This window comes from Gadus chalcogrammus, chromosome 6 (genome assembly GCF_026213295.1).
Source record: "Gadus chalcogrammus isolate NIFS_2021 chromosome 6, NIFS_Gcha_1.0, whole genome shotgun sequence".
NCBI classification, from domain to species: Eukaryota; Metazoa; Chordata; class Actinopteri; order Gadiformes; family Gadidae; genus Gadus; species Gadus chalcogrammus.
This window is the reverse complement of record NC_079417.1, coordinates 13052701-13065303: the sequence shown is the minus strand read 5'-3', so window position 1 is coordinate 13065303 and position 12603 is coordinate 13052701. Positions and strand designations below refer to the sequence as shown.

Here is a 12603-nt window from a genome sequence, read left to right as displayed (position 1 = left end):
TTTCAGTCCTAACCCCAAACCCGTGTCTGTTGTAACGGCTGGACTGGACGGGCTGCGTACATTTTGTGGCGCCTCTCATATTTATTTCAGGCCGGACTGAACATTAAATTATAGACGTCAGGAGCTATTTTAAGGACAACAACCAGATGTGTTAGAGGTTATTATGGTTTATTGTTCTAAAGAACAAATACATTATAGTACCTAGGCCTACTTTTTTTTTTTTTTTAATAAATTCTAAGCATTAGCAATGCACTTTGGAGTGAAGAAAATGAAACAAGATTGAAATCTGGAGCATAAAGCGTTCTTATACTGATAGTAATGTCATTCAAATGCACATTTATTTATATTCCACATTGATTGAACACATTGCATACATAGCTTACATGTGCATTCAAGTCTGATTCAGCATGTGAGCTCTTAAAATCCCAACATTAGACACACTGCACAACCTTTGGGCTTATGATAAGCAGAAACACAGTCAGATACTGTCAGAAGAAGTAAATCTGCTCGTATCGTGTGAGGTTGCCAGCGTACACAGGCTGGTAGTTGTAAATCAGTGAAGAGGCCTCTTCATCGGGAGTGTCATAAGAATGAAAACTTCTTCTGCCTAAATGGGATAAACAAAAATATACATAATATAATATAAATAAGCAGGTGAGCGATGGCGAAAATTAGAGACATCAAGATCTCAAAAATCTCTCGGCCTGTTTGTCAAGAGGAATGATTCACTAGTTTCACTGGACACGGCAGACATCCCCATCAGCTCACCTTCGTCAATGTAGAACTCTGCCAGCAGGGAGGAGACTCGGACCGCGTAAGGAGAGTGGGGGAACTGCACGTCGGGGGCCCACTGGAAGCGGTTCACTTCTGGATGCCACTGGACTCCGTAGAACGGATAATTCTTAGCTGGTACAGAGGAACAAGCAAAGTCAAGCAAAGGTTGTGTGCCATTTCATATTGACATGCTGCCCACTTTAAAGACAAAGGTGAGGTTACACATCCAAAACATTGAATACCTTCCATCGTGGAGATAAATGTGGCCCCGTTTTCAGCTACGTTTGTAGACAAGACGGTGTAGAATGTGTGCAACTTCTCGTTTCCTGCAAAGGTCTGAATGAAAGTTCAGCATTTCAGTAACCACCATGTACTTTCCAATGTAAAGAAATTTCACCATATTCCAGGAAGCTTACAACACTGGTAACATGACCTAGAATATCCAGGTTAAGCATGTGTGTTGATGTGTAGTATGTTTTCTTGCAGTTTTCACTCAGCAGTCCTAATTATACGTTTGATTCTGCAAGTTGAAGCCTTTTGAGATGTCACTGTGTGTACGCGATAATAAAGTGCGAGACAAATAAACTTTAGAAGTATCCATTAAAGTAACACACTTTGGCAGTGACTAATATCACACACACACACACCTCGTTTGTGATTCCAAACTTGTGAAAATTCCCAGTCAATGGCTCTCTGGACAAAGCAGTCATGACCTCACTGGGAAACCCCTTAAACATTCGACTGGAATGCACATCTGGTGGGGAAGACAGAGGAGATGCACACAGAAGTTAGAGAGGCCCAGTCCTACAGGCAGCCAGGATTATTGGTTCAAAACAGTGGAGCTCTTTTGTTTCCCTGTGGTTAACCCTAACTGTGGTTAATCCTAACCCTAAAATAACCCTAATCCTAAAATCAAAATGGTAATTTGTCAGTCCCCAGTATCTCCCGTTACATGTTATTGGTTTTGCTTTATTTCTACTGACACCAACTGGTGATATTTGACACACACACACACACACACACACACACACACCTTTCTTGCAGCAAATATATCCTCATTATACAGCAAAGGATCTTTCAAGGCATTTCCAACTACACATTGTTGTGCATTGTCAATTAACTGATAAACAGGTGAGAAGGTCATCAAATTGTTATTTGGGAATTCCATGGTGCTCTGTTCATCCCTAGGGGAAATCCGGCAGCAGCACACATTAGCAAATAAAATACCAATATAAAATGGAAGGTAAAAAACAAACTAATGAAATGATAGAAGTAAAATTAAAATAGAATGAAAGTGACATACATTACAACTATATGTTATAGCCTACAGTTATTTTGGAGAGGTGAGTTTGACAGGCCTAGACCGTCAAACTCCTAGACCCTACCCATGCTTACCTGGAGTCAGGTTAAGTGGAAGCGGTATGTTTTCTGCTGGTGTAGGGGACAGCAGATTCTCCCCGGCAACCAGTACCGTCAGTAGCTGCATGCCAAGACATGTGCCCCAGATGGGGAAGTAGTCGCCACCATCATTGGCCTGAAATATATAGAGCAGGATATGGCTTGCTTTCAGTGTATAGATATTTTTTCTTTCTTAGTACAATTTTTTGGGGGGGAATTCTTATATGTTAGACTCTCCATTTAATATATAAAATGGAATAAAAAAAAGTTGCATTGAAATGGGAAGAGATATGGAAAGAAAATCGAAAGACAACTTATTACTATTGAACCTAACCTTAACAGCCAGGTGGTAGAAAATCTTTGACACTCTTGCAAAGTCTGATGTTTCCAGGTCTGTTGATCCTCCAATGAGAAGCAACCTTGATACGCATGACACATTTAAATGTTAGGTTTATTATTATTATTATTATTCATAATAATAATAAAAAAATTATCCTATTGTAATTATCATATTAATATGATTATTATTAGTATTAATAGTATAATTAGTTACCCATTGATGGATCTGAATATCTTCTCATACTCGGTAGCGGTCAGGGTCAAGCTGTTGGGATAGAAATAGAGGTCACTGAATAGCTACTAAAGCTCCAAAGGTTAATCGCTAAAAATTGTGTTGAACAATCTCTGCCAACCATCCTACCGAATCGGCACAACTCTGCTCCCTCCGGACTCAATATATTTCACATAGGAGTCTGGTATGTAGGTCTTCCCAAATGGTTTCATGACATCGTCAACAACTTCTTGAGCCAAAATACCTGTTGACAATCAGTGGGTACAATTATTAAAACATAAAACCGATCAGTCCAACACCACCCTAATAATTGAATCCCACGTTATCTTTGTGAGTTGCTTGAGTTAGATGTTAAATGTCCTTTTTCTACTTTATATATCATAACATATTTTGACTACTTACCGATAATGGGTCTGTTATTGATAGCCTCGTGGTGGCGTTCTGAGGACATTGCATCGGTGTAGTGACGAACCAAAAGTAGAAATACGTATGCAGCAAACCATTCTCTGAACATAACGGGGCTGCAGATGCTGAATCAACCGTGCAAAGGCTACGAGTAATCAGAACTGAGATCTCTGAGGGAACACGTTTATAGGCGTGCAAAGAAGGGACGACACCTTGTTCGACCTTTACACAACATCACGAATGTTATAAGGAAGTTTGGAATGCCCAACATGATGAGTAGCCAAGTTTCAGCACGACATACGATTGTTGTTGCAACGTGTTTATTAAACCATCAACCATGTGTACGTAGGTTCCCTGTCACCGTGTAGCCTATATCAAATGTAACATAAATATCTTCCGACACCCAATTATGCAATATAATTATTAATGAATAGAAAACCTTAGATAAGTATCGTATAATATTAATTGTTCAGCTTAATATATCTACCTAAACATATCTGGAAAATTACACAAAACTTTTGTTCTGAAGCTGGATGAACAGGTTATGAAATAGCCTTATAAACCAGTCTTACATAATCTCGCACTCGCACTGGCTAGGGTGAGGTTACACAAATGTAACAATTATACCAAATGTAAGCATTAAAAAAATAAAAAATAAAGCTCAATAAGCGCAACAAACAGAGAAACCAAACATGCACTCATTTTCAATACCAATGCTATTTTAAAATAATGCATTATGTTCATACACCTTACATTAATGCAACAGACTTCTCAAAAAGTCCTGAACAATCACGTTCCCCATATTGTCATACTTTAGGGCCTTCCGGCTCAGAATGTTTCCGAGAACAACTGCATGCAAGATCCCAAGGGTAAAATAATGCAATGATAAAAAGATGATTGCAAAAGAGATAATTTCTTTACAAGTCCCATCGGTAGATCATGTTAATTACGTCTTACTTCCAAATATAGTCCTAAATAAGGATATTAGAAATACCAAAACACATAAACAATACTATAGTTGTGCCTATAATCACAGATTTCATGGCTGATTACACTATAAACACTTTGTGGCAATGTTTCAACCCCACTGTCACAGGGTACGGAGAGAGGTAACTGATGTTTAAATGGCCAGGTTATAGATCATAGATGAGTCAGTAGTGGGTGAACACCAGATGATGAACATGTTTATTGGGGCACTGCACACAAAACCAAAAACAATCACCACAATGCTACCGGGTCTTCGGACATGAGTGTTGCCAAAGAAAATAACTAAACAAAGCTAAGTTAACAGCTAACACAGGGAAGTAAAGCTTACCAGCTGCCAGTAGACCACACATCTACTTACTTAACCATAAAGTACAGGGGAAAGCAACACTGCTAACCTTAAATGTCTAAACAGAGAACAGCACTACGTGTTGTACATGTATACAGGCCTCTTTCCTCTTACTTGTCCAAAGACAGCAAGGTAGCAACAAAGAATATAGAAATGGTGGGGCTAACAAACAGTTCAAAATGAATGCAATCAGAGCGAGATCTAAGGGACAATACGATTTAATGATTAATCAGCATCACCAGGCTGATTCTGATTGGACTCTGGGGCTCGGTGAGGCTGCACACCTGTTGCACATTGAGTAATCAGTGTGCCCAGGTAACCAGCCATCTCCACACACACAGTGTAGTAAAGTCCCTGCTGCCTATGCCACCTAGGTGGCTGCCACACTCCTGACTCCGCCTAGGTGGATTTTCTTTGGCTCACCCAAACAAAGGATACGGGTGGTGATGTTAAAGCCGTCTTATTTCGAGTTTTGCAGGTAATGCACATGGAAAGGGTGCTCTATTGCCATGCAGGATATCTCCCTGAGTGTGGGTGGAGATGGCTGGTTTAACCTGTGCACACTGATTACTCAATGTGCAACCAGTCTGCAGCCTCACCCAGCCCCGGAATCCAATCAAACCCAGCCAGGTGAGTCTGCTTTGACCAGCCATCATCCAGACACACTCCCAAATCTTCTTCGGCCATACTTATGATCATTCATGTGATCTTATCCAAAAAGAAATAAGCTGTAGCCATATATAGACGGGGAGATTCTGCGATACAGTCGGATCGGTTTTGAGCAACCGATCAACTTTGGTCTGACACTTGGTGATGTCATCTTGGACCCATAGGCAGAATTTGATTCTGGGTCCCCCTGGTGCCTCATTGCAGGCAATACTATTGATTGTCAATGCTCATTCACATACCAACTGCAAATCTTACAAACCCATTATCAATTATATAAGTTGTAGCTATTGCTCAAATCATACCAAGGTAAGCATGGCATGTTTTCAACCTTGTTTTTAATCTTAAAACATTCTATAGCTCTTATTCTTGAAAGGTCACAAGGTGTTCATGTAATATTCAAAGTGATACAGTTATGCATTTAATGTAAACATCTTTACCACCTTAATAGCTTTTTGGTTTAATAAATGTGCAATGTCCAAAACAGCTATCAACTGCTATCAAAAATAAGTTTTATCTAATGATAAAATACATTTGATAAATGTACCCCTATAAAAAACAGACAATATGATAATTAAATAATGAGGAATGATGAGGTATACTTAAATAAAAAAGCCTTTGTAGGCCGGCTCTTTGGGGCCCTCTGGTGGCAATGGAGGCCCTAAGCGAGCACTTAGTCCACTGATGCCGGCCCTGCTCATTGTACTATTTTACAATACAATATAATCTTGATGTGATGTATTTCTGGGGACTGTGCTTTCCGTTCAACCACAGTCCCGTCTTTGTGTTGTAGATCCACAAGATGAAGTTCCCATCAGCGCCTCCTGCTGATTGAGACCAACTCCTGCAACTCTAAATGGGCCTTAGACACACTCGGTTGTTCTGCTCAAAAGAATAGCATTTGTGTTCCAAAGGGTGGCCAAGCAGAAAATTAATTAATTAAGTTATAGCTGAAGTCGGCTACTTCAGGGAGTTGCTTCCCGGTAAGATCTGAAAATAAAGAAATGATTCACATCAGTAATGCAATTCATTGATTGTCATGTATTATAAGTGTCACAACCAGGAAGATAAGATATTTGTCACCAATTTTATTATTAGCCAGTTATTAAATAATAGTTATTAGTTATATATGAATAGAGCTGTTGACTGTAAAGGAACAGACATAGTAAACAAATGTCTTTTAAAAAGAAATGCATGGCCTGCATTGTGTAAGACAGAATTGATACCTCACCTTTAAATAAGGAGAAAGAAGAACAACAAAAATAAGCTGCCTCTCCCCATTGTTGAAACCAGACAAAAGTAACTGAATGCTGATGCAGAATTTAACTTGTGTTATTTGCTTAAAATTGTAAGCTTATTTAAGCAAAGCCAATGGCTACACACACCACCTAGTTGGCTGCCATACTCCACAAAAGTGACTTATATTGGACTCCTCCAGACAAAGGTCACGGGTTGGTGATGTTGAATCCGTTTTTGTTTTATTAGTTTGCACAAAATTAACCATGTCCTGGTGTTACATGTTGCCATCTAGGAGAAGTGTGTTTTGGAGATTGCTGGTTTAACCTGTGCACTGCACACTGATACTCAATGTGCAACAGTTGTGCAGCGTCACCCAGCCCAAGAGTCCAATCAGATTCGGCCAGGTAGGTGCTGCCCAAACCACCCATTATCCACACCCAGTCCCACACTTGTACATCCCTGGAAGTATGGAAATCCTAATATTTATTTAGTCCACTTTTCAAATAGATTTTTCACATTTTAATTAATGATTAAGACAGATAGCTTGAAAGATAAAAACATTGGTACTGTATGTACCAATGTTGTAACAAGTACCACAATAATTATTTTATCAGTATAGTATGGAATAAAAAATACCAGTACATAAACATCACACAGAATTTGTCAATGCATAACAGACGTTAAAATACAGAGTGGTTTAAGTAGCATATTGGGTGTCCTATTGGCTTAATAACTTGCATATTAATGCTCAAACGTTCAATGAACCAAGCACCACGTATAAAAGTGAAAAAGGGCTTAAACCTCAATACCAAAATAACAGTCTTTGCAATGAAAAACATTTGGTCCAGCAGGGAGAATTGACAAACTTCCATGACATCTGCTTTGATCCTTACAAATTGACTGAATTAATTTCAGTCTTTCCCTGTGAATAGAACACAGAAATAAAGGTCAATGTCGGGCTGCAATAGGTCAAGCCATAAGAATATATACAAGTGGAAAAATTTACTTGGTTTTCAATGGAAAAAGATGCCTTTAAATATGAAGGAAAAAGATTGTCACAAAAATGCTATGGGGGGTATAAAAAACAAATGCATTCCCAATACTTACCCTGAGGTTTTTGATTTCCGTAGTTATATCATCATATACATATCCTAGTAGCTCAGCTTCTGACTTCAATCCATCCAGAAAAACTGGTAGAAAAGAGATTACGTGAGCATTTTCTCGTAACATTCACTATTAGCACTAGTTATACGTAAAAAAAATAATATATATATATAACCACAAGCGGTGATTAATGGGGTCCGAGGAAAATTAAGTCAAGAACACACTAATGGAAGATATATAAATATGACGAATAATTATGAAGGAAAGATGTTGATGAAGATGTTCCACTTGATGCAATACTGTGCCTCGGCTTTCAGGTGAGCTGCAAAGCAATGACCGAATGTCATGTTCAGCTTGTTCATAATACTATAGTTGGGATTCGAACTCTCAACCTAAGGATCACCTGTACAAGGTTAGGTGCCCATTGAGCCACTGATAAACCTGAACTGCAGCCTCATTCACTGCAGTTCAGGTTCTGACCATCCCCATGGTCAAAATGTCTGCACACATTTCTCAAGTGAATTGAGGGCTTTCTTAAAAGTATATACCTGAAAAATCTTTGAAATTCTGGGGAAATTAAACTATTGTAGTCAAGAACACTGACAGAATAAATAAATAAATATGACAGTTAATTATGAAGAAAAATGGAATGAAATGAAGAAGTTCCCCTTAATGCCATACTGTGTCTTGGCAGTCCGATTCTTGGAAACGAATGGGCCGGAATGTTGATTGCCTGATAAATTTCAGGTGCTGTTCATTGTTGTGCTTCTTAAATGAGTGGCAATGACAGCTTGTTCATAATGCTCTAATCAGGATTCAAACTCAACCTTAAGGCATTATCCTGTTTGAGCCACTGACATTCCTGAACTGCATAAAGCCTCATTCACAGTATGAAAATGTCGATTGATAAGCACACAACATCAAGAAAACTCCAAGCACACATTTCACAAGAGAATTAAGGGCTTTCTTAAAATAGTACAGATCTGAAACTCTGCACTGTTAATGGTATCCACCTAATGATAGCCCTATTGTAGTTATGCAAAAAAAAAATGGTCATAGAGGCAAAATAGGTTGAAACTGTGGACGTTTGGCTTTTCTATGAAATTGTGGAAAAGTAAACATTTTTAGAGCAGAAGACAAGGGTAAAAAAGATGCATCTGATTTCAGAGATTACCTTTGGGTGCAGTACAACAATTTGGGTTTATGGGGAGTGGGGGGTATTGGTATCCACCTAATAGTCATATTATTAGGCGGTTGCATGGTTTATGTGTCGAACAGCAAAAGACCGTACCTTCTTCCTTCTTTCATGACAATACTCTAGCCCCTATTAGTTTCTGGAAGTTTCTGACCTGAAATCAAACGGAAAGCCTGAAAAAATAAGGCTGGAGAAGCTGGAGAAGCCAGTCAGGGGTACTTGGGTGGCTGTGCTCAACGTTTGACTCTGACCACATTGAGCACCGTCTGCGGGCTGCAGTAAGGGGCTTCTCTAAGAATGCGCTGTTTCTGGTGTATGTAGCTTTAAGGCAAATGAGCTGCTGCTCATTGACCAATGAGCTGTCAGACTGAACCACAGCATGGAGAAGGGATTTTTGCCGTGTGCAGACTTCTTGAGCTCTATATCTATTTAATATTATAATATTATGTATGGGTATATATCTAATATCACGGCCAAAAGATATTTGCGCCTTGGATGATATTATGAATCATAAAGACTGCGTCTGACATCTCTGGTATTTCCACAACAAGTAAAGACTTGTAGTGGGGGATATCTCGGCCATGGTTGAGAAGAATTGGGGGAAAAGAAATTTGGCCTTGACTCTCTGAAGTCCATGAACCGTGACATGGAGGAAAAAGGGATTGTACAGGAGTACACCGCCGGAGCTGCTGGACTGCCGCCGATGCTTCAGCGGGGGTAGCTTGGTGGCAGTCCAGCAGCTCAGGCGGGGGGAGCTCGGCGGCAGTCCGGCAGAGAAAGTACTCCCAGAGCTGAGCTGCCGCCGAGTTCCCCCTGCCGGAGCTGCTAGTCCGCTGGTCCACAATATCTTAGCTATGATCTCATTGGAGGGAAGTGGGAGATAATATTCAACTGTGCCCCCTTCCTACGTAGGAGGGGGCGCGGAAACTGACTCGCTCGTTTGGTTACTGTAGGCGGGGTACTTTCAGAAATGTATATCTCACTCAAAAAATCCTGTACAGACTATTTTCAAAGTTTGCATGCGTGTGGGAGCACCAGAGACCATAAACAACACCCCAAATCTCAGGAAAAGCGTTGTTTTCATAATATGTCCCCCTTAAGCCACAATTATATAAGAATACCAGTTTTTAAGCAATACCGGAAATACCACTTTGTGGACTCCTTATCGTTATGATAAATAGTCTGTGCATACATTCTTGTCAGGTTACGTTTTGAAAAACATTTAACCAAGTTTTTCATTAAATCTGAGCCCTGGACAAACATGTGCCGCCTCTTCATACATTAGGGCCTCACAGACAACAATGTGAAGAGTAGATAAAACAGCAGTTGCTGTTTCTATAGATACTAACTGTAACTTTAATTACCGATCCCTTGCAGCTGCATCTCCTGACGATTCTTCAGGTACATCGGCCAAACGTGTCCGTCAAAATACCCCGGCGGATCTGGGGGCGTGTACACTCTTGAACTGCCGGAGAGCAAAATGAGAAAAATTTTAGAAATAAAATGTTGAATAGAATTTTTGGGTTTACAAACCAATTTAGTTTTCTATCCTTCTACATAAAATATATAATATGACACTGAAATGTATAAAGTTATTAACAACATAAATAACATTATTTAAAAAATATATATATCTGATTTTCTTACCATCTCCTATTCTGACATTCATCATAAGGGATTTCCAGGAAGTATTTTTTGTTCATTAATTCATTCAAAGGCCTGTGAATCGATACAAACAGATGTGAATATCCCAATGTAGTTCTTCTCTATTATTCTTTTTACCTTCTCCGTCTCCCAGGTTCATCAAGTAAAAGATAGGAAACAGTAAAGTAAGTAAGTAAAATGTATCTATAAGTCACATTTAAATACAGTTTTCACTGGCCAAAGTGCCGTACATGGTGCAAACAAAGGCATATAAAAGAACACAGTCCACTTCACATACCTACAGTATATACAAACATTAAAGTTGATTTAAAATAAGGACAGTACATGGAAAACATAAAAATAACATATCATAAAAGGGGAGGAAAGGCCAGGGAGAAGAGGGGTGTTTTCAGCCTAGATTTAAAAATGTGACGGAAAAAGCGTCTCTAATTAAAGGAGGCAGTTCGTTACAAGGGCGGGAAGCAACATATATATATCTATGATTAGCATAATAATAATATATAACATAAAGCTAATTTCAATATATAGGGGATGACAGAGTATCTGGTCAAATTAATTGACCAAAGGATTTATGATCTCTATGTTTCACATGACCAAATATCCAAAGAACCATATCCATATATGGCGCCTCAGTTTGTCTACCTGTGGTTGAATATGAGGAAGCCCTCTACGATCACCACAAAGACCTCCGTGCGGCCAGCTTCCGTTGTGGCACATGTTGACTGGTGGTAGGACTGTGGGTCCCGCCACCACGAGTAGATCTCCTCCATCATCTTGTCCATGTGCAGAGCATCCAGCACTACAGGCAACACTTCATCATTAAGGTTTGAAAATCTCTACATGTACACTCATGTGAAGGACATCGCTATTATAAATCTTTTAATTCAACAATTAGACACAGTTTAAGTGACTACGAGTAGGATTTGTACATGAATGAACAGTTTGTAGTTTAACTTAAAGGTGTAGTAAAACCAAAAGTTTTTTTTTTGTTTTAAACGTGGTCATGTGTCCTATATGACCGTCAACATAATAATCAATATAATTTATTCATGTCCCTTACGGTCATATTGTTTGAATCCATTACTGTCGACAGGTACCACGGAGTCATCCTAAAGAAGAGAGTCCACAATTACTTAAAACATGCACAAAACATCTGGAGTGTGTGTGTGTGTGTCACTAGTGAGGTACTAGTGTCTAAGCATATCTCTTTGCTGCATTAAAGATGGCAGTTCTACAGGCGAGATGTTCTATTTTGTATGTTTGTTGGTGCGGCATACCGGCGTCTCACACACACACACACACACACACACACACACACACACACACACACAGTCTCATGTACAAACATTCACGCATCATGCCGGAATGGTTTAACAGCTCTATTGATGTGTTTTGTAACATCCCAAATACCCCTGGTGTTGTGTTTTTTAACAGAGACAGAAGGGAGGTGCTCTTACTTGAGATAGGTGTATGATCTGTACATGAAAATTGCTTTCAAGATAAAATAATTAAAAATACCAGCCCATTCTGGAATTACTAAGGGACCTAGGCTACCAATGCAAGCTAATAGTGTTTATTTTTGGCAGCTTGAGGCATGTCCACAACTGTGTTTTCAGTGGGTTAAGGCTGGCAGGGCTCTCCAGCAGAAAATCGAAACTATTAGCTAAAGTTCTGCTCCATATCAGCAGTGATAGGCAGTCTGGCGCAGGAGATGTTGTTTGTACCTTTGAACAAACACCTATCTCATCTCTGAAACATTTGAGGCTGTCTCTTGTAATGTGATTGGTGGATTCAAATAAAGAATTAAAATGTGTGTGTGTGTGTCACTTTTTGCATTTCTGGTGGCAAATGATTTTGAGGGCCTACTTTAAAAAATGTGTCCTGTGCAATGATGCAACTGTGTGGCAGCTTCTTCTGTAGATTGGTAGCCAACGTGGACTTCCCGCCATTGGTCACCCTAAATTAAACAAATCATAAATGCGTTATTACCATTAGATACCAGAAGACACTGATGCATAATTACAGCGAACGAATCATGAAAAAGGGTCGATAAAGCTCCCTTACCCTCCTATTCCAACAACTAAAGTAAGTGTATTCATTTCAGTTGACAGTAGCTGAAAATAAAATAAGAAAGATTTTGCAGAGCAGACTCTCAGTTACCGACAAGCATTATTCTATGACATAACGCCGAGTAGCCTCCGGTTCATGTTAACGGCAAGGAAAATAGCGTTTTTCCGACTCATGAAGGGCGGT

At 39.4% G+C, this 12603-nt stretch overlaps 2 protein-coding genes across 4 annotated transcripts; both read right to left on the bottom strand.

Annotated features, from left to right (window-relative positions):
- Positions 1-140: 140 nt before the first annotated feature.
- LOC130384064 (gamma-glutamyl hydrolase) lies at positions 141-3362 on the bottom strand. The gene is made up of 9 exons (XM_056592062.1): positions 3146-3362; positions 2873-2987; positions 2726-2776; positions 2507-2591; positions 2170-2308; positions 1422-1528; positions 1017-1110; positions 769-906; positions 141-607 (listed from the first exon to the last, which is right to left on the bottom strand). Exons 1-9 carry the CDS (start codon positions 3255-3257, stop codon positions 489-491), a joined length of 960 nt encoding a protein of 319 aa, XP_056448037.1. The 5' UTR covers positions 3258-3362; the 3' UTR covers positions 141-488.
- Positions 3363-3949: 587 nt separating this feature from the next.
- Positions 3950-12583, bottom strand: nmrk1 (nicotinamide riboside kinase 1). 3 transcript variants are annotated; one of them, XR_008895865.1, is made up of 9 exons: positions 12415-12583; positions 12217-12307; positions 11411-11459; positions 10993-11149; positions 10333-10404; positions 10050-10150; positions 7494-7576; positions 7196-7308; positions 3950-6137 (listed from the first exon to the last, which is right to left on the bottom strand). XR_008895865.1 is itself a non-coding variant. In XM_056592064.1 (8 exons), exons 1-8 carry the CDS (start codon positions 12447-12449, stop codon positions 7276-7278), a joined length of 621 nt encoding a protein of 206 aa, XP_056448039.1. In that variant the 5' UTR covers positions 12450-12583; the 3' UTR covers positions 3951-7275. The 3 variants fall into 3 exon arrangements, 2 of the variants coding, with proteins under 2 accessions (XP_056448039.1, XP_056448040.1); XM_056592064.1 differs by having other exon boundaries at positions 3951-7308; XM_056592065.1 differs by lacking the exons at positions 3950-6137; positions 7196-7308 and having other exon boundaries at positions 7496-7576; positions 10035-10150.
- Positions 12584-12603: the final 20 nt, after the last annotated feature.